The sequence below is a fragment of the Eptesicus fuscus genome, chromosome 7 (genome assembly GCF_027574615.1).
Source record: "Eptesicus fuscus isolate TK198812 chromosome 7, DD_ASM_mEF_20220401, whole genome shotgun sequence".
NCBI lineage: Eukaryota > Metazoa > Chordata > Mammalia > Chiroptera > Vespertilionidae > Eptesicus > Eptesicus fuscus.
In genome coordinates, this window is record NC_072479.1 from 53152338 (window position 1) to 53175029 (window position 22692).

Genomic DNA, 22692 nt, shown 5'->3' on the forward strand with positions numbered 1-22692 from the left:
CCTAACAAATGATTTTGATCCCTAGACCAGAAGTGGAGGATTTCCAAGGGGGCTTTCTGGGCCAAGTCCTCCTTTCTCATTTATCCTGCTCAGACCACCCAGGTGAGCCACCTCTCAGCATCAACATCAACACTGAGATCTTCCCATCCTTGGCACCTTCACCCATCAGGGCTGGGGGAGAGAGAAGGGCAGCCACCAGGGCTATCTGACGTGACAAGGCTTCAGGTTAGACTTGAATTTCTTGCATCCAGGCTAATTGGTGTGGTGATGCATCCATCCACCTATAAAAATTATAGAGTGGCTCCCTCAGAGGCCCTGTGTGTGTTGCCAGGCGTGGAAGGGAGAAGAGCTCTTCTCCGCAGGCTCCGAAGACTGCCAGCTCGGGGTCAGAGGAGCAGCCTCTCCTGCCGTCTCCTGAGCCCGATCCTTCTTGGCCATCACCTCCTCCCTGCCCTATGGCGGCTCTCACGGACCTCTCCTTTATGTACCGCTGGTTCAAGAACTGCAACCTTGTCCGAAACCTCTCAGACAAGTATGTCTTCATCACAGGCTGTGACTCGGGCTTCGGGAACCAACTGGCCAAGCAGTTGGTTGATAGAGGCATGCGGGTGCTGGCTGCTTGTCTCACTGAGGAGGGGGCCCAGAAGCTTCGACAAGACACCTCCTATCGGCTGCAGACCACCCTCTTGGATGTCACCAAGAGTGAGAGCGTTCAGGAGGCGGCCCAGTGGGTGAGGGGCCAAGTGGGCGAGCAAGGTGGGGCCAATTGTATTCTTTAGCTTTCTCAGTTTATCCTTTGTCTCTCTTTTCCTACAGGCATCTGACAGTTAGCAGAGACCCTGTTGTTCAGATGGGGTGGGAGAGGTGATGTAGAGAAAGGGGCTGAGGCTCTGGCCGAGTGGGACTGGAAACTGTTGCATGGTTTGGTCTGTCCGCATGAAGGGCTGATTTCCCAAGGAAGTTTCTCCCCCAGATACTCAGAGGGCTGGAGGGAGGTGGTCATAGGAGGTAAGAAGAGAAGGTATGTACTATATGTCCAGACTTCTAAAGATGGAGTTGCTTCTCTGGGCCTTTGGCAGTCCTGACCATCAGCTCTTGTCGGGATCAGGCTGGGGGAAGGCAGACGAGAATGTGAGGTCAGATTCCTTGAGTGGAGGCATTTGCTCTCCTGGACTGTGTCAGGCTAGATCCTCACATCATGGTGGAATTGGGATGAACTCAGAGTAATTGCTGACGTCAGAGTGGCTCGTCCTATTGGGAAAGGAGGCTGTAGGCTGGGGCTGGGGCTGGACCAGGATTGCTAGGCACCTGCCCAGGGCGCTTCCTGCATGAAGGGTGTGACAGAAGGAACAGGTTGGCTCTGTTGTAGAAGCAGCAGCCCAGGGGTGTAGTCCTGACCCCTAAGGGACCTAGTCTGGGGTCCACGCAGGTGGGGGCAGGAGAGCCTTAGGACCCAGGAGGAGCCAGGCAATAATTTTTTTTTTTTTCTCCTTAGCACTTACCAGTATCCATTATCCAATATTGTTTGTTTGTTTATTTAATTGTCTGTTTCCCCTGCTAAGATAAAGCTTCAGAGGGAGGGAGGGGCATGGCTTTTTGTTTCTTTTATTTACTATATATCCCTAGTACTTAGAATAGTGTCTGGCATCTAGTAAGGTGCCAAATATTTGTTGGATGAACTAAGTAATAAATAACTCAGCAAGAGTGAGTCTTTTTTTTTTTTTTTCAACTGGCTGCCTCGCCCTGGGCCACTTGTGTTAATGATTCACTGGGTATATTAATTTCCTGTTGCTGATGTAATAAATGAGCACAAATGTAGTGGCTTAAAACAGCAGAAATTTATTATCTTGTAGTTCTGGAGATCAGAAGTCCAAAATGGGTCTCACTGGGCGAACATCCAGGTGACCCTTCAGGAGGCTCCAGGGGAGAGTCCATTTCATTGCCTTTTCCTGCCTCTAGAGGCGGCCTGCATTCCTTGGCTCCCTACGCTCTTCTGTCTGCAAAGCCAGTGAGGTCAGGCCAGCTCCTTTTCACGCTGCCTTGTCTCTGGTTCTCTGACTTCCGCCTCCCTCTTCCACTTAGGAGGGCCTTGTGATTATATTGGGCTCACCTGGCTAATTCAGGAAACTCTTCCCATTTTAAGGTCAGTCCATTAGCAATTTGAATTTCATCTGCTACCTTAATCCTCTTTCCCATGTAATTTACCATATTCATAGGTTCCGGGGATTAATATGGGCACATCTTTGGGGAGCAACATCCTTGGTCTAAGGAGTATTGGGAAATGGGGGGAGGGGAGTCTGGCATACTTTCTTATTTTCCCTGAGAGTCTGTGGACATGACAGGTTGACCCTGAAGCTATTCTCACTGATCTGACAGTTCTCTAGCTGCTCTTTGCAGGAGGAAAAAAAAAAAACAAAATATATATATATATATTGTCCTGATTCCCCAGCAGGCTGAGTTGTTTACCAGGGATGATTAGAGGTAGTGGTGAGACCACTTGGGTTTTATAGTCTTTGGGTCTCGGGAGCCTCATTTCCTCCTCTGTAAAACAAGAGTCCTCTTTGAGAAGGTTCTGAGTCTGGCTCAGTTGGTCTCCTGGGGTCTCCCTAGTTAGAGGAAGGCAGGAAGCTAGGGTGAGGGCATGGCTTTTGTATGGAGCCCAGGCCCAGGGGAAGGGGTGGCCCACAAGTGGTGTTTACATTCAGACCTGCCCTCAGGAAAGAGTGGAAAGTGTGCCCAGAGGAGTACTTGAGGCTGCAGAGGCCAAGGTGGGGTGGAGAAATGGAGGAGGGGAAGGGAAGGAGCCAGGGCAGTGGGTAGGGTTCATGGAATCCCTGAATGAAAGGCCTGAAAGTCCTCCTTTAGGGATCATTTAGAGGTTTTTCCAACATGTTTTTAGCACCAAACACCCTCCTCCAAGTAGACTTTTACTTGGAAGTTCAATATGTAAAACAAATGAAAGTTGAGCTTCTGTATCTCCTTCCCTTAGTAGGTCCTGAGGTTCAGCCTGGGAAGCTCCGGGATTGCAAACCACAGGATGGAAACAACTAATCTAGCCCAGTCAACACAGAATCTGAGGCCCAGAGAGAGCAAGTGACTTGTCCAAGGCTGGAGGTAGAACCAGGACTTGAACGTGAGCTCTTCAAGCCTGGGTCCCTGCAGAGATGAATGACAATACTTAGCATTATTTCTCTCCATATATACCAACTCAATTTAATGATCTCAGACACTTTTCCCATCATTATTTAAATGCTTCATATATTTATTTATAGCTGTTATTTATTTCTTCTCTGGTTTGTGAGCTCTTTGAGGGATAAGACCCTGTCTTGTTCACTTTGTCTTTAGCACCTTCTTCTGTAACTGACAGAATAGGTGCATGAATGAATAAATGAATGTGTGATTGGATGAATGAATGAAGTAATTTTGGTTATGTGTGTAATGGAGTTGGTTTCTTATACTCAGGGGAACACAGAGGGGGAAGCATAATGGGGGAAGGAATTAAAACGTTTACTCATTGGTATGAAAATGATGTCTCTTTTCCCAGAGCTAATGGCTTAGATGCCATTAGCTAAAGCCTGGATTGTTAGCTGGTACAGGGTCCAACTAGCTGGCAGACAGTGTGAATCAGAAAAAAATTCCCCTTTAGGGAAAACTAATTAGTAAAAGCACACCTTTTGGGCTGTCATAACTCCCCACCCCAGGCCTCAGCCTGGCTATCTTGTGCTTTGTGCACCTGCTCAACCATCCTCAACTCCCTGAGCTGCTGGGTGGTAGACCCTGGTACTTTGCCAGAGACACTGCTGATTTCTGTGTGGTTCTCTCTCTCCCTGTCTTGCCCCTAGGCCTCTGGGCCCTGGTGAACAATGCTGGTGTGGGCCTGCCCAGTGGTCCCAATGAATGGCTGACCAAAGAGGACTTTGTGAAGGTGATCAATGTGAACCTGGTGGGACTGATTGACGTAACCCTCCACATGCTACCCATGGTCAAGAAAGCCCGGGGCAGGGTCGTCAACATGTCCAGCTCTGGTGGTCGTGTAGCTGCCATTGGCGGTGGCTACTGTGTCTCCAAGTTTGGTGTTGAGGCCTTCTCTGACAGCATCAGGTGACTGGGTGCCAAACCACTCTGGGTGGGAGTCCTGGGGTTTCACCTCAGGAAGAGAGGGCTGGGGTTGGGAGAACAACAGCATGTGGGCAGGGGAGCTCTGAAGAGAGGGAAATAAAGTGGTAGTAGGAAGAAGGCTAGCCCTCAGCGGGCCTTCCCCAAGGACCAAGAGAATAAAGGATGAGGAGAGAGGTGGAGTGGTGGTAGGAGGCTACATTCCTGCCTTCCCTTGAGCTGTTCCAGAATAAGTAAAACGCTCTTTGGGCCTGTGGGAGCAGGAGGGATTGTCTCTCAAACAGACAGAGAGGCCTGGGGACAGATATGCTCATGGGAGACCTTCAGAGGAGGATGCAAGCTTTGCATTGACCTCTCATTCCCTTTGCCATGGTGAGTGTTCGGTGTGGGGCTGAGTGGGAGGGACCTGCTGGGAGGTCAGGCTTTAGTCTAGATTCTTTAACTCCCGCCTGCTGGGTTTGCCTAATGTGAATTTCCCAGAGACCAGGCTTGGGAAAGGGCTGAGGCCCTACGACAGGGCTTACTTGCAGGAAAGCAAAGCCTGGCCTGGTGCAAGGGTAGGGAGGGCACCTCCAGTTTCCTGGGGAGATCAGCACCTATAGAGGTGTCAGAAGCGACTCCCTCTGATGACCTTGTGTCATCTTGGGGTCTCAGACTGAATCAAACTCTTCTTCCCCAGGCGTGAGCTCCACTACTTTGGGGTGAAAGTCAGCATCATTGAGCCGGGGAACTATCGGACATCTATTCTGGGCCAGCAAAGCATGGAGTTGCACCTGCGGAAGCTGTGGGATCGGCTGCCTCAGGAGACCCGGGATAGCTACGGAGAGGAGTACTTCCAAATCTGTGAGTTTCCCTCACAGGGAGAGGGGTCTCTGAGAGGGACAGGGAGATCTTGGGGGTCACTTTCATTTTTCCTGATGATGGGATGGAGGCTCAGAGGGGTTAAGGGCTGGGATTTTGAGAACATAGACCAAGTGGGCAACTGCTGGGAGTGACAGAACTATAGCTGTTGGGGAGATGGGGGCATGAGGACGGCTTCCATGAACAACCTCTGAAAGACAATTTATTATTGTGGCTAAGCTGTCCAAGGATGCTGCCCACTCCTGGCACCTGCCCACCCAACCCCAAACGCCATTATGCTGTCGAATCAGCTGAAGATGCACTGACATAAGTACAGAGAAGTTATTACGAGCACAGCTGCTTGAGCCAGACTGCCTGGAACTGCATCCTGCCTCTACCCCTTACCAGCTAAGGAGACTTTAGGCATAATACCTCGTCATGCTATGCCGCAGTTTTATCATCTATAAAATGGAGCTAATGATAGGCCTGCCTCACAGGGCTGCTATGAGGATGAATATCTGTGAAATGTCCTGCACACACTAAATGCTTGTGAAATGAATACAGAGGAAAAGGAGCACCGAGTATTTAAGGCAGCTCTCTTCCTCTCTGAGCTAAGGGTCTCCTGTGAACCTCAGGAGAGTAGAGGAGGGTCATTATAGCTGTTTTCTATACCGCCCCCAAACTTTGTGCATTTCTTCCAGATTGAGGGATGAATGGAGCTCCAGCCATTGGGGCTCAAGAGGAGGGGGTGGCCTGTGGGTGCAGTGGAGGAGGAATTGGCCAAAAGACCTGTTAGGGTACCTCATGGTAGGAGAGAGAAGTCCCAACGTTCTCTCAGATCATCTAATCTCAAAGCTGAGGTTTGATTGCAGGAGAGGATGATCCAGAAGACTTCCTACTTCTCTCCATTTCTCGGGCTGCAAGCACCTCAGAGCCACCTCTGGAGTTGCCTTTGTGAGGGGCAGACTCTGGCCTGCCAACAGAAATTGGCTCTGGCACAAGCAGCTGCCACCTCCTTGGCAGGCATCTCACCTCTCCAGTTGCTGCTCTGTGACCTGGCTGCCAGCCAAGGAGGTGAGGCTGGTGCTTGGCTGCTTCAGAAGGTTCTCTTGGGCCCCAGTGAAGCAGCCAGGCTCTCAGCCCCATTCCCACTCCCTTTGGACCTCAACAGTGTAGTTATGCATTGCCCTAGCCCAGATTTCCCCCTCTCTTTACTTGGCTTCCGTGGACAACCTCTGAAAGACAATTTACTATGGTGGCTAAGCTAAGCCTCTGGAACTGGGCTGCCTGAGTGCAAATTTCAGCTCTTAGGAAATTTGTCTTGGGCAAGTTACTCAGTTTTCTCATCTGTAATGAGTTATGAGAATTCAATGAGTTTATATGGTGTCCCCAAAAATGTACACACACACATTGGATACTTATAAAGGCAGTATTTATTAAAATACATTTCATTTTCAAAATTGAGCTATCAGCTGTTAAAGTATGTACCGTATTTTCCGGCGTATAAGACGACTGGGCGTATAAGAATGGAGTGCGGCCGTTTTGCAGATTCTCCAGTCCTGCTCGGAGGTTTCAGGGTGGGTGCTGAAACTTCCGAGCCGGACTGGAGAATCTGCGGTCACCGCATACGGTGAGGGGAGCTCAAAAATGGCCACACTCCATTCTTATACGCCCAGTCGTCTTATACGCCGGAAAATACGGTATACATTTTGGGGGGTGACATCCTATATATAAGATGTTTAGATTGCCTGATCCCTGGTAGGAACAATTTGATTTAAAAGTGGTTTTTATCCTCCCTTAGACTGAGTATAGCCTCCTTCTCTCCATTACACTGATACCTACAAGCTATAAGTTCTGTATGGCAAAGAAAGTCTTAGATAGTAATTGTCCAAAATCCAAAGTGATGCATTTTTTAAATATACCCAGAAAGTCTGGATGGGTTCGATGTAATCACTCAATCAAATGCATGGTAGGTACCTAACGGCCTGGCATGGTCTCCTGAGCAGCATACACCAACAGAGTAAAGAGCCAAGTTGCCAAAACCACGACAACCATTTATTCCCTTATTACACTTTTGATTGAGAGCCCACCCCATGCCAGGCACTGTGCGAGGCTGGGAGTGGGAGCAGGTCAAGTAGCAGGGCTCTATTCTGGCTTAATGCAGGCAGAAATTGTAGTCTTTTGCGGGCCTTAAAAGAATATGGAGAAAGACAAACTTCCTCTGAAAACCACTTGTCAAAAAACTGCTATCATTCCTCTGGAGACAGTGTGGACTCAGAGTTTAGATTACAGCTGTCCTTCCAACTACGTTACACGACTGTCTAAACTTCAGTTTCTTCATTATAAAGTATAATCATTCCTCTCTCCTGGATTGTTCGGAGAATTAAACCTTAGCCATCATCATTAGTACTGAGGGGAGTTGGACTGGGGGAAGTGTGACAGGGTTGTGGTGGGGGCTGGGGCTGGGAGAGATTTAGAGTCAGATCATGGGAGGTTTTGAAAGCTCCACTAAGGAGAGAGACTCTTATCCTGAAGGCATTGGAGAGCCTTTCAAATGGCTCTGACCTGACCTGATCAGATTTGCGTGTGGGCAGGACGAGGTTGGAGACATGAGACCAGCTGGGAGGCTATTGCAGAAATCCAGTGAAGGAATGACAAAGGCATGAGTTACAAGTCTTGGTGCTTATGGGAACTGCATGTGGTGGGGGTGGGGGTAGTGTTTCAGGAGGCAGGTGCTGTGGAGACAGACTAAAGAAATACTGAGGAGTGCTCATGCAGCACCACCGGGCGGAAAGTCCAGCAAGTTACGGCCAATCAGGCAGGCCCGTGGCCTGTGAACCCTGGACCAGGCTAGGTATCTCAGAGTGATGTTTAACTAAACCCAAAACAGAACTATATTGGAAACGGCTAGTTAATAGCAACCTAATGTGGGAACAGTCCCAAAGAAGCAGCACACGCAATCACCAGGGCAGGAATGTGAACAGAGCACAGGATTCTCGCCCTAATAAGCCCAGAGTTGAGCCACAGCCAACAAGCAACACTGTCACCTGCCAAGTTTCTTTCTTCATCTCAACCCTGCCAAGGAGGCCACCAAAAATTCCTCTTCTGGTCTCCTTTGTTTCCCCCAGGGAAGGGACTAGATCAGAAGCCCAGGACCTGTCCCTGGCAAAAGAGAAGAGGACAGAAACTCAACTATTGGGTCCATACGTGCCAAAGCCTGGTCTCTGATATTGAATTCTCACAATAACACAAATGTTTCCCAGCTGCCTGAGTCCAAAGCCCATGCTCTCCTTTACTGTCTGGGAGAGTGACAGGTTAAATGGGTATCTCTGTCCCCCTTCCCTCTCTGTGTCTAACAGGGTGCCCACCACAAAACAGGACCTCAATTCATATTTGAAATAATGATGAAAGAATGTGCCTTATACTACTTCTGGGTCTCGGGTCACTTCTCCCATCCCACTGGCTAGGTGGGTCCTTCCCATCTCTCAGAGCCTCGTTCCAAAGCCACCTTATCACAACAGCTTGCCTTGCCTTCTTCATCAGCCCACACAGCCTTCCTGGCTCCGAGTTAGCGCCTTGAATGAGTCCTCTGACATCCGCCTCCCTGCCTGCGACCTTTTGGTAGTGGACTCTGCGTCAGGGCCAAGGATGGAGGACAGAGTGTTGGCTTCCTAAGGCATTATCACTTTACAGACAGCGTGGCTCTTTTGTAGTTTGCCCTTTTTCACTGCTGTAGCGTCCTTTCTAGGAAACAGAAAGGGAAGTTCCTTGAAGTAGGGGTAAGGATACTCAAATGACATTGCCCTGCTTTCATTAACTGCATACCAGTGTTCTGCCCAGAGTGGGTGAATTCCTTGCCTTCCTGACCAACTCCATAGGCAGGCCTGCTTTTGCTCCCTCTTTGTTTTCAAGTTTTAATGCCTTATCTCTAAGTCTGACTCTCAGGCACCACTTCCTCCAGAGTGCTTGGGCTGCCATTGAAGTATGAGCGCTAGAGCACCAGTGAGATCACAGCCTGTAGGTATATCTTGTGCCTTGTCTCCTATTTGTGTAGTGAGCTTTGGCAGGCTTGGGTGCCTTGTACTCATCTCCACATGCATGTGCATAATGCTAATAGAATACCCCCATCTGTTAGAGCCTTATAAGGCGCCTACCTGTGCCTGAGACCATCTGAGCCCCACAATGGCCTTATGACCAAGGCAAGGGCAGTGTTACTATTATCTAATAACATTTTTTTCCTGAATGCTTTTGTAGAAAATTCAGAAACTCTAGGGAGTAAGTAGGAGAGAAAAATACTCCAGTAACTGGGAATCTCACTAGCCAGACAATATTTTTACTTCCTTCCTTCCAATTTTTCTATGCACTTACATATATTTGTTTTCTAGTCTGTCATCTTCCATTGTCTACCCTGCTATTATTCATATTCTCTAGTACAGGTATTATTATTCCCATTTCACAGATGATGACAGTTTAAGCTCAAGGTCACACAACGAATAGGCGGCACAGTTTTTCTGTTGCTAGTCTAACACAATAATAGGAATTCAATACACTTTTTTTCAATTACAGTTTACATTAAATATTATTTTATATTAGTTTCACGTGTACAGTATAGTGGTTAGACAATCATATACTCTACAAAATGACACCCCCCCTATATTTCAAGTAACTACTTGGCACTCTACATACTTATTACAATATTATTGACTATATTCCCTATGCTGTACTTTACATCCTTGTGACTATTTTGTGACTACCAATTTGTATTTCTTAATCCCTTCACCTTTTTCATCTCACTCCCCACACTGCCTCCCTCTGCCAACCAACAGTCTGATCTTTGTATCTATGGGTCTGTTTCTATTTTCTTTGTACATTGATTTTATTCTTTAGATTCCACATATAAATGAAATCACATGGTATTTGTCTTTCTCTGTCTGACTTATTTCACTTAACATAATGGCCTCTACACCCATTCCTGTTGTCCTAAATGGTAAGATTTCACTCTTTTTTATGGCCAAGTAATATTCCATTGTATATATTCTACCACTTTTTTATCCACTTGTATATTGATGGGCACTTGGGTTGCTCCCACATCTTGGAAGCATATTGAATTAGTGCAATACACAATTCTTGAATTCAAGAAGAGAAATAAGATTATTTACAGGGTATTTGTATATAAGGAATAACCTGGAGGGTGTGGTTCCTCTGCCTGAAATGGTGTGATGGAAAGAGAGCTTGGATGAAATTCAGAAGGAACCATCTTTAATGAAGAATAATAGAGCTTTTTATTCCCCCCTCCCTCCCTCCAACAGATTCTGACAATCTAACAAACATGATGAGGTTGGCAGAGCCAAGAATCCGAGATGTCGTCAACAGCATGGAACACGCCATTGTTTCCCGGAGCCCACGCATCCGCTACAACCCTGGCCTGGATGCCAAGCTCCTCTACCTCCCCTTGGCTAAGTTGCCCACCCCTGTGACAGATTTCATCCTGAGCCGGTACCTTCCAAGGCCAGCAGACAGTGTCTGAGCCGGGAAAGCCCAAGGAGTGGTCATTGGAGTGCAGAGGAGGGGCCTGGGAGAAGGGGCTATGGGTCACAAGAGGTGGCATCAGCTATTCTGGGGACACTTTGCTTGTCTGACACCCATTGCTGGTGAATTTATGAGTAATTTCTAACAGAAGATGAATCCTCTTCCCACTCACTGGGGCAACACAGAAACGTGAGACGCCTTTGTAAGTTCAAAGACCGGCAGCATGGTCCCAAGAACCTCTGTCACCTGGTCAGTGTGTAGCTTTTCCTGGACCTGGAAAAATCAAGGCGAGGATAACTGGTTCCTGCTGCATCACACACCTCCCTCAGTTGTCACTGCCACTGGGAAATATTGTGGCATAATCCAGCCCACAGGAGAATCTCAACCACTTTCTTACTGGGTTTTTAAATACGCATTAACTTCTTTCACATAACCCATTATTTAAAGTATGTAGTAAGGCAGACAAGATTAATAATAGGGAGTACAAGATTAACCAGGCAAAAGTTTATAATATTTTCTCTCTTTTAAGTTCCTCTATCCATAGGTGATTGGGATCCACATGGAATAATATTCATTTATTTAATCAGCATTAATTCTTCAAATATTTATTGAGTGCCTACTACATACCAGGCACTGTGTAGTTGCTGGAAGGTTATACAATGATTAAATCATGGTCTTGATTTGTTTTGTGGTTTTGTTTTTGTTTTTTACCACAGTGTCTAATAGCAAAGATGGGACAAATGGTGATAAAATAAAACATAAATAAGAAAATCACCTAAAAAAAAAAAGAAAGAAAATCACCTAATTCAGTGTTTCCCAAACTTGGCTATATGTCATAATCTCCTGGTTAATTAAAAATACAGATTCCTAGGCCTCAACATTAGAAAATATTATTCCGTAGACTTAGGATGGGGCCCAGAAATCTGCATTTGTAGTACAAACCTAGACGGTTCTGATGCACCTAGGCACTTGGAAACTGTTGGTAGCCCAGAGAAGTCATTAATGTTCAGAGGAGGATATGCCCTATTCAAAGTCTCCCCCCCCCCCCCCCCCCCCCGCCATAGCACAGTGACCAAGACAGAACTCAGGTGTTCAGATCCCCAGGTTAGGGTTTCAGTTATAGGAGAATACATGTCTGAAATTAGTAACATTGTGAAATAAGTCATGGAACTGATTTTTTTAAAAGTATACCTTAAATTTCTGAGCCATATGACATTCTATTGAAAAAGACTTTTTTTATCTTGAGGAATGGTCATGTAATAAAGGTAAATGTGAAAATTTTTTATTAAAATGTCTTTGTGTCTCTTCAACATCAGCTGAACTTGAAAATAATAAAACTTAATAACATCTGCAAATAACTTATGTTCTAAATAAATTAACATTCATGGATCCCAGGGGTTGGAATGTGGGCATGTCTTTTTGGGAGCCACCACACAACCCACTGAGTCTGTTATTTGCATCACTTCTATTCTTGGCACCAAATTCTGTATCGGGAAGGATGCATTGGCAGCAAGTAACTGAAAAGCCAACTCACCACTGGTTTAAACAACAGAGTTAGGGCAGGATCCCATAATCAAATGATAACATCAAGATACAGGTTCTTCTGTCTCATTGCTCTGCCATCCACAGTTTTGACTTTAACCTAAATCCAGTTATCTTTATGGGTGTGGTGTGACTGCCAGCAGCAATGGGAACTCTGTGCTTCCTCATTCACAACTAAAGGAGAAGAAAGAGCCTGTCTTTCCATGGCATTAAAGACTAAGGGAGTTTCTTTCCCATTGCCCTTACCAAGGCTCTCCTTGAATCTCTTTAACCCAAATTAGCTTGTTTGCCCATCCCTGAACCAATCACTGACAAAGAGGTAAGTTGCCCTGAATTGTTTAGATTAATGGGAATATTGGGGAGTCAGTGACAGTGCCTACTGCCTTGGAAAATTAAAAAACTCAGCCCGAGCCGGTTTGGCTCAGTGGATAGAATGGGAATATTGGGGAGTCAGTGACAGTGCCTACTGCCTTGGAAAATTAAAAAACTCAGCCCGAGCAGGTTTGGCTCAGTGGATAGAACACTGGCCTGTGGACCAAAGGGTCCTGGGTTCGAATCAGGTCAAGAGCATGTACCTTGGTTGCAGGCTTCTCCCAGGCCTGGGCCTGGTCAGGGCGTGTACAGGATACAACCAATCGATGTGTTTCTCTCACATCGATTGTTTCTCTCTGTCTTTTCCTCTCTCTTCTATTCTCTCTGAAAGGTCAAGGGAAAAATATCCTTGGGTGAGGAATAACAAAGAAGGAAGGAAGGAAGGAAGGAAGGAAGGAAGGAAGGAAGGAAGGAAGGAAGGAAGGAAGGAAGAGGAAGGAAGGAAGGAAGGGAAGGAAGAAGAAAGAAAATTAAAAATTCAGACTCTAGGCTATTCAGAGAGTTGAATATAGATCAAAAATAAATTTTCTTTGTTGAAGACGCAAAAATTTACAACTGGGAGACTATGGCTAGTTAATACTTTGAGATATTAATTTACACATTTTCATTGCTTCTTGGTTTCCTATTTCCCCTTTCCGCACTCAAGTGGGGAGCCAGTTTGGTACTTCTTTACCTAGGGTGAGATATTGACAGAGTAGAACAAGTACATTTCCTGCACTTTCTCCAGCTTTCATTTTCCTAACCCTAATATCTTTGGAGAAATTACAGAATTTGGGGGAAGAAGCCAAAAAGAATGTGACTTGTGGGTGCACATACTGTTTCAGAGAAGCAGAGCCTCCCCTCTAAGGCAAGGAGATTCACTTTGGCTGGTGAAAAAAAAGAGGGTGAAGTTTGGAGAGCTTCCAAAGCAGGAGGGACCAGGGGTCACTTTCTGGAAGTACCTTGGAAAGGTGGCTAGGCTTGAGAGTTACAGCTGTGTTGTGTGTTCAGGCAGATGAGACCTTGATGACCTCAGAAGACTCATCTGTCCCACCAGGCAAGAATGCAGTAGAGATTCACCAGATATAAAAGGCATGCAGCTGAAACCGGTTTGGCTCAGTGGATAGAGCTTCGGCCTGCGGACTGAAAGGTCCCAGGTTCAATTCCAGTCAAGGGCATGTACATTGGTTTCGGGCACATCCCCCGTAGGGGGTGTGCAGGAGGCAGCTGGTCGATGTTTCTCTCTCATCGATGTTTCTAGCTCTCTATCCCTCTCCCTTCCTCTCTGTAAAAAATCAATAAAATATATTTTTAAATAAATAAATAAATAAATAAATGGCATGCAGATTGGGACATTTAAGAGATAACTTATACAGATAGAAGACAGCATTTCATGCTCATTGAGGTTGTGGGCCTCTCCAAGTCTGTGGCTCTTCAAATTATTGGTGAGTGACTGTTTTCTACAGAATCTAATTTTATAGTGGTTGCATGTCCTTCCACCAAGATCTGCTCAAGCAAGAGTAGAGGTTTCTTCCCTTTTGCTTCGGGCAGCATTTTTAGGAGGTATATTTAATCAGGTCTTAATTCATCTACGATTTATGATACTTTTTGGTGGCCTAGTTGGAGATCTTTGTCTTAGAATATTGATGTGTTCTGCTGGATCCTTGTTCCTGGTGAAAAGTGTCTTTCTGCCTGTTTGGTTCTTGTAGGTGGCCTCTCTTGCAAGCCTGAGGGAATGGCTGGTTCCTTATCTTCTCATTTCCAAGCCCTCCTTTAATCTTTCACTGTGTTTTCACGGGGGCAGAGGTTTGTCTGAGAACCAGGGGCCACTCACCACAATCGCTGTTTCTGTTCATGTGATTCCCCTCTTCTCCCCCTGCCCCCTCCATCTCTGTTTATGCCCTTCCTTCTCCAGCACTGGCATAGTTTGGGGCAAAATAATTTCAAAATAATTTCCTGCCTTTTGCAATCTTCCTTCTCTAAAAAAATGTCTTCCTCTTCTCCTCCCCAGCCAACCTCGTAGGGTTGTCTTTGGACAACCTTGCCTGTAATTGTCCACAGCCTCTTCATGGAGCTTTTCATGAGCTCTGGCTCAGACCTAAACCAGGAGCCTGAAAGAGCCTCCCCTTCCCAGCGCTGAATGGCTTCGGTCGCTCCTAGCATTTCTCATATTGGCTTCTGTTCTCCTTTACATGAAGAAAGAGAGATTTGCCCATTTCTTCTTGTTGTTGAATTCTACTTTAATTCCTCTGTGGTTGCAGAAAAATCTTTATATGATTTCGATCTTTTACATTTTATTGAAATTTATTATGACCTAGCATACCATTTATTCTAGAAAATGTTTCTTGTGTGCTTGAAAACAAATGTATTCTGTTATTGTTGAGCAGAGTGTTCTATAACTATCCATTATAGAACACTATAATGTTCTATAGGTCAAGTTAGTTAATAATGTTGTTCAAGCCTCCTTTTCTTACTAAGTTTCTGTCTAAATATTTTTTTAATACTCAAGAGAGGAACATTAAAATCTCCAACTGTAATTGTTGAGTTTCTTTTCAATTCTGTTCATTTTTGCTTCATGTTATTTTGAGGTTCTATTGTTAAGTGCATATCCATTGTAAATTTTATAATGGCAGATTGGGGTCCAGCCGATAGGGGCTGGGTGAGATGGGCTGGACATGCCCTGGAGCCCTCCCGGGGTCCTTCCCTGGCCCTGACCATGCACCAGTGGGGTCCCTCAGCCTGGCCTGCACCCTCTCACAATCTGGGACCCTTTGGGGGATGTCAGAGAGCTGCTTTCAGCCCAATCCCCACAGGCCAGGCTGAGGGACCCCACCGATTCACAAATTCGTGCACTGGGCTTCTAGTAATAAATATGATTCAGAAGACTTGGCTAAATATGAAGGTCTTGAGTATGCTTGAAGAGACAACCCAATGTTTTCGGTTTCCAATGTCCAGTCTTAGAATAAATGACTTCCCTTTTAACACTCCTGCTGGAAGTAGAAAATGGTAGACAACCTTTCATTCAATGTAAGCCCAAGATTCTTGTTGAGGTGGCCTAAGGGTGTGAGACACCCACAGCCAATAGTGTGGGCAGAGGCGATGTCAGGTTGGTTTTCATAGCATGTGTAGAAAATTAAATGTGAATGATTGAGCTGTTCATATGAGACAAAGGTATAAGGGAAATGCTTACTGCAGAGCCATTCTAATGTGCAAATGGTAGTGTCTTTTTGAGTCTCCAGTAGAAGAGGACATCTTAAGTAACTGTCAGGTCACTAGCTCTTTCAAAGTAGGAGTTTCCCTCTGTTCTAGGTTTGAAAACCTGCAGATAAGATAAGAGAAAAAAAATAAAATAATACCAGCAGCCAACATTTATTGAGTCCTTTCTATATGCCCAGCCCTGGGCTAAGCATTTACACACATATGTTAATGCCTTTAAAATTTTAAAGTGTTATTTCTCTTGTTTTGTAAAAGAAGAAACAGACTCAGAGAGGTTAAATAACTTATCCAAAGTCACACAGCCAATAGCCCGGATCTAAGCCAAATCTGCCTCAAGCATGTTATTGAATTTTTGTCTCTGAATGACATTCTGCACTTTGATCATGAACAAATAAATGTGAGGGGGTCACTGCCCTCAGTCTAGGAGGGCTGGTCCCTCCACATGGGAACACTCCACTGCTCATGCTGCAACTAAGCCTCATTTGTACCATTTCATGAGGGCTCATGATACCCCCTCCTCTCAAATTGCCACCCAGATATAACTGTGTGAAATGATGAGTGGAGTGTTCCCATGTGGAGGGACCAGCCCTCCTAGACTGAGGGCAGTGACCCCCTCACATTTATTTGTTCATGATCAAAGTGCAGAATGTCATTCAGAGACAAAAATTCAATAACATGCTTGAGGCAGATTTGGCTTAGATCCGGGATAATTATATCTTGCCTTTCCGGGTCATTTTGAGAATTAAGAGAGATAATATCGGTGAAGAGCAGGGTATTATGATAAGCTAGGGAAAATGGCAGTTTTAAACATGTTCCATCCTATTATTGATTTCTTATGTCCTCTACTATTTATATTTCTATCACTACTTCTTTTCTCTAAGCCAATTCCCCATCAAAGTTGTAATCCCATACATTTTTTAAATTGGCATTTAGAGTACACTTTAAAAAAATCCAGGTAATTTTATCTACTTGATTATTACCTATGTGCATTGTCTAACCACTGTGCACTCCTCTCATTCCAGTTAAACCAGGATGGTTTACAAATCCATAATCATGACTTGATCTTCCCCTGTATTACTCATTTGTGTTTTCAAAAGGTTGTAGATGAGAACCTGGGAAGACTAGAGAATTTTATTTCCATCACAGGGATCTGCAGCTCAGGTTAAAATCAACCTCACCTTTCAGTCTCTATTATAGAGATCAACACCTATCCTAGAAATTGCTAGAAGGAAAAGCACATCCTGGAATATCCTCCCCATCTTCTCCCACAAGCGATTCCTACTCCTTATTCAAGGCTCTCTTTAAGCATCATCTCTTCCAGGAAGCCTTCCCTGAGTCCCTCCCATGTGAGGTGACTGTCCTCTCCACTCCCACAGCCTGCATGCTTCCCGTCCTTGAATATCACTGTGCCTGGGGATCTTTCTCCATAGACTATGCTCCTTGAAGGCAGGGACACTATTTGCATTTCTGTACCCCACCCATAGCACCATGTCCTGCTCATAGGAAGTGTTCAATGATGCTTGTGGGATGAATGTCACATAGCTATTTGCCGCCTGAAGGAAAGGTGCATTTGTCAGGCATATTTGGCCCTTATAGCAAGTTGTTTATGTTGTTCCTGCGTGGATGTCAAAGGGAGTGCTCCATTATACATTCAGAAAACCTTACCTGCTAGATGAGATCCTGAGGTCTGTCTTTTTTTCCTAGTTTACTTTAAGGTTTGCTCATGACTTAAATGAACAAAGAAGCAAAACACACACATATACACACACGCGCACATTCACACATGAGCATGCCCTTTTACTGTTTTTCATTGCCTGATTAGATCCAAAAGATCATTTCCAGTTCTATTCTAGGCTGAATTATTTTCATATTCTCCCTATTTATTGCTGCAAGTTTTATAGATCTTTAAATGATATCTGTTTGGATACTATCAAATCTATGTCTGTCTGATTCAAGGGTCACAGTTCTAAGGTAATTATTGTGACAACAGATTACACGTCTTTTTCTTTGCCAAATTAAATAAAACAAGGTAATTACTAAATTTTAAAATTATCCCAGAGATTCCTTTTGCCTTTTTCCTGTGTTGGATCCACTGTTGCCTGGATCCTCATGCCTTCCTCTTTCTTGGTTAATTCACTCATTTTGGAGAAGTTCCTGACAAAGGGTGCATGGGAGATAATATTTTTGAGAATTTCCACATCTGAAAATGTCTTTATGTTCATATTTAACTGGTAGTGACTGGATGAAGAACTCCAGGACGGAAAGTTCTTTTTGTTGTGAAATTGTAAGGCATATCTCCTTTCTCTTCTAGCTTCCATCATTGCTGAGAAATCTGACACCATTTGCAAGAATCTTGACCAGTTGCAAGAATCATGTTTTCCTCTCTGGAGGTCTACAGAACCTTCTCTTTGTCCCCACCGCTCTCTACTTTCGCTCTGATATGCCCCAGTACCACAGAGAGGGTCTGCTTTCACCCATTGTGCTGGGTGCTCCAAGGATCCATCAATCTGGAAATGCATGTCCTTTGCTTCTAGAAAAACTTACTGAATTAAAAAAATAATCATATCCCCCACCACCACCACCACCACTATTTTTGTGCCCTCTTTCTACAATTATTTGGAGGTTATACTTCTTATATTATTCTTTTCTGCATTCCGTGTATTTGTTTTGTTTTAAGAGAGATTTCTTCTCACTTAATATTCTAGTCCTCGCATTGAGTTTTCACTGATGCTATTCGGATTTCCAAGAGCTCCTTTTTGTTCTTTGAATGTTCTTTTTGTAATAGCATACTCTTCTTGTTTCATGTGTGCAATCTTTTCTCTTATTTTTCTGAAGATATTGAGAGTACTTGTGTATGTTGTGTTGTCTACTTCCTGTAGGTAGCTTTATTTTGCCAGTCATTTTGGTCTCTGAATTCCACACTTGCGGTTTTCTTCTAATGTCTGTTGATCCTTAGCTTTTTTCACACTTAACATTGAGGAACTAAAGAACTACAAATTGCTGGTGCTCATCAATTATGATCTTCACTATTTTGCTCTGACTGGACTGTTTCAGTGGATCCCTGGTATTGGTAACCTAGGTCTTCTTTTTTTCTCTCTCTCTCTCTTGGATTTGTCAGCTTCCCCAGAGAAGCTTTCCAGTCTCCCACCTGGAGGGTATCTGGTTGCCACCATCCTGGTTGCCAAATATAGTAAGAAGGCAGAAACCAAGGTTTCAGCTCTCATTATTGTCATTCCATCCCATTTTCAGTATAATATCCATGCTCTCAAGTCTGTCAAGTGCCTTCCCCCATCCCCATCTAAATACTCAGTTTTACCACCCACCCCCCGCATCCCAGGTGTGAGGGACAGTTGCTGTATATGTTTGGGAGGGGTCTGATGGTCTGTTTCTTAAGAGGCTTTCAAATAATTCTCCTTTTCTCAGTCTTTCTTTTACCCCAATTTCCAGAGATACCTTTGGGAGTTCCCCCAATTAAATGAGTTGCTTCTTAGGTTCCCCATTGCTGGCTTGTTATTCAATATTTTCAATTCTGCTAAATCATTTACCACTTCTCCATTTGCTTTCTAGCTCCTAAAATTTCATTACTGCAAGTCTTCTCTTTTTCCTTGAGATTTATTATCTTATTTTAAAAGCATTTACTATCATTTTAGTGGACTTTCAGTAGAGAGCAGACACAAACTATGTGCTAAAGCTGCCATTACTTATTACTTTTCTTATTAGCCAATCTCAAAAGTCACAACCTGTGCACAGTCAGGTTCTGGGAATCTGCCTTTGAAAGGGCTCATGACACCTACCCTGAGCATGCTGAAAAGCATGGAGATGCTACTTATACAACCTAGAATCTTGCTATTCAAATTATGTTCTATAGACTAGTATCTGGAATTACCTAGGAATTTATTCTAAAACTAGAGGCCCAGCACACAAAATCGCGCATGGCAGCCCGCTGCTGGTTGCCACGCGAGCCGCCCCGCCCCACCACACCATGAAAGCCACCCTGCCCCGCCCCGTCATGCCACGAGAGCCACTGCTTGCGGGCCAGGAAGAGGGACAGAGAGGTGTTCAATGCACCTCATGGTGACCGGTTGTTTGGTTATCCTGGTCGTCACAGACACTGGCTTTTTATATATATAAATGGAGAATCTCGAACTTTGCACCACGCTTACTGAATCAGAATCCACTTTTAACAAGATACTCAGCTAATTCATAGCCAAATGCAAAATTAAGAAGTACTGGTTCATCGTATAGGTCTTTTACCTCCTTAGTTAAGTTTATTCCTAGGTATCTTAATTTTTTTGGTGCGATGGTAAATGGGATTGCCTTTTTAGTCTCTCTGTCTGTAAGTTCACTATTGGTGTATAGAAAGGCCATAGATTTCTTGGCGTTAATTTTGTATCCTGCTACATTGCCGAATTCATTTATTAAGTCTATTAGTTTTTTGACAGAGTCTTTCGGATTTTTTTATGTACAATATCATGTTGTCTGCAAATAAAGACAGCTTTACTTGTTCTTTTCCAATATGGATGCCTTTTATTTCTTCTTCTTGTCTAATTGCAATGGCTAATACTTCCAGTACTATGTTGAACAGGAGTGGTGAGGGTGGGCATCCCTGTCTTGTTCCTGTTCTTAGGGGAAAACAGGACACTGAAAAAAGAGATAGAGGAAGACGTAAACAGATGGAAGAACATACCATGTTCATGGATTGGTAGAATCAACATCATTAAAATGTCCATACTACCCAAAGCAATCTATAGATTCAATGCACTCCCCATTAAAATACCAATGGCATATTTCACAGTCCTAGAAAGAACTCTCCAAAAATTCATCTGGAATAAAAAAAGACCCCAAATAGCCACAGCAATCCTGAGAAAGAAGAATAAAGTAGGAGGGATCTCAAAACCAGATTTCAAGCTGTATTACAAAGCCACTATTCTCAAAACAGCCTGGTACTGGCACAAGAACAGACATATAGACCAATGGAATAGAATAGAGAATCCAGATATTGACCCAAACCACTATGCTCAATTAATATTTGACAAAGGAGGCATGAACATACAATGGAATAAAAACAGTCTCTTCAATAAATGGTGTTGGGAAAATTGGACAGATACATGCAAAAAAATGAAGCTAGTTCACCAACTTACACCATACACAAAAATAAAATCAAAATGGATACAGGACTTAAACATAAGATGGGAAACCATAAAAATACTAGAGGAATCCACAGGCAGCAAAATCTCAGACATATGCCAAAAGAACTTCTTCACCGATACTGCCCCTAGGGCAATGGAAGCTAAAGAGAAAATAAACAAATGGGACTATATCAAAATAAAAAGCTTTTTTACAGCAAAAGAAACTATCAACAAAACAACAAGAAAGCCCACTGCATGGGAGAACATATTTGCAAATGGTATCACTGATAAAGGTTTAGTCTCCAACATCTACAGGCAGCTTATACAACTTAATAAAAGGAAGATAAATGATCCAATAAAAAAAAAATGGGCAACGGACCTAAATAGAAACTTTTCAAAAGAAGACAGAAGGAAGGCCAAGAGACACATGAAAACATGCTCAACCTCACTAATTATCTGGGAGATGCAAATCAAAACAACAATGCGGTACCATCTCACACCTGTCAGAATGGCTATCATCAACAAATCAACAAATCACAAGTGTTGGCGAGGATGTGGAGAAAAAGGAACCCTCGTGCACTGCTGGTGGGAATGCAGACTGGTGCAGCCACTGTGGAGAACAGTATGGAGTTTCCTCAAAAAACTGAAAATGGAACTCCCATTTGACCCAGTAATCCCACTCCTGGGAATATATCCGAAGAAACTAGAAACACCAATCAGAAAGGATATATGCACCCCTATGTTCATAGCAGCACAATTTACAATAGCTAAGATTTGGAAACAGCCTAGGTGCCCATCAGCAGATGACTGGATCAGAAAACTGTGGTACATCTACACAATGGAATACTACGCTGCCATAAAAAAGAAGGAATTCTCATCATTTGCAGCAACCTGCATGGAATTGGAGAACATTATGCTAAGTGAAATAAGCCAGTCAATGAAAGAAAAATACCACATGATCTCACTCATTTATGGATAATAAAGAACATTATAAACTGATGAACAAAAAGATAGATACAGAGACAGTAAAGCATCAAACAGACTTTCAAATTACAGGGGAAGGTTAGGGAGAGGTGGGAGAGATAAGAGATCAACCGAAGGACTTGTATGCATGCATATAAGCATAACCAATGGACACAAAACTCTGGGGGGTGAGGGCATATATGGGTGTGGGGTGGGAGGGACAATGGTAAGATATGTACACATATAATACCTAAATTTAAAAAAGTGGAAAAAAAAAAAGAAGTACTGGTTCATAACAACAGCCCGAAGGTTCTATTCAATATTATCAAATTACATTTGTAAATCAATTGGGCAGGATCTTTCATCCTAAATTCACGAAACTGCCTATAGGGATATGACCTAAGGGAAATAATGGTTAGTCACAGAAGTTGAGTGATGATCCAGAACAGGTCCTGGGACTTCAAATTCTGTACATAATTATGCCAATTATCAGAGTAAAGACTGTCTAAGTGATTCAATAGAATGCCAGATACAGATGCAGTTTTATTTTAGTGCGAAGAGTATAAGTGATGTATGTATTACCTTTCTTAATGGAACCAAATTTTTAAAAGCAAGAATTTGTTCTTGTAGAAGAACCTGGTAAATAAGTGATATTGACAAAGATTAGAACAGTCAATTCACCCTTACCTTTGTCAATGCTTTGGCTTCAAAGAATTAGAAAAAAGCACCTGCTACCTTGAAAATAAGGACATCTACATATTCTATCAAATCCAGGTTCCTTACAGATCCAAGATATTAAACCTCAGAAGAAAAGCTCACAGATTGAAATTTGGTCATTCAGTAACAGGGAGTATGCTCTGGAAAATCTTCTAGACCTGGAAAGAAGCAGCTATTAGTTTTATGACGTTTAGGATTAAGGGATTATAGCTACCAATTCAATACATTGACCTTACCTGAACAAGCCTAGCACTAGTGGGCCAAAGGCTATTAAGAGTAGCCGATTGGG

At 43.8% G+C, this 22692-nt stretch overlaps 1 protein-coding gene across 1 annotated transcript; it reads left to right on the forward strand.

Annotated features, from left to right (window-relative positions):
- Positions 1–375: 375 nt before the first annotated feature.
- On the forward strand, positions 376–11495 carry SDR9C7 (short chain dehydrogenase/reductase family 9C member 7). The gene is made up of 4 exons (XM_008148668.3): positions 376–756; positions 3843–4101; positions 4796–4959; positions 10266–11495. The coding sequence occupies exons 1-4, from the start codon at positions 456–458 to the stop codon at positions 10481–10483; spliced, it is 942 nt and encodes a 313-aa protein (XP_008146890.1). The 5' UTR covers positions 376–455; the 3' UTR covers positions 10484–11495.
- Positions 11496–22692: the final 11197 nt, after the last annotated feature.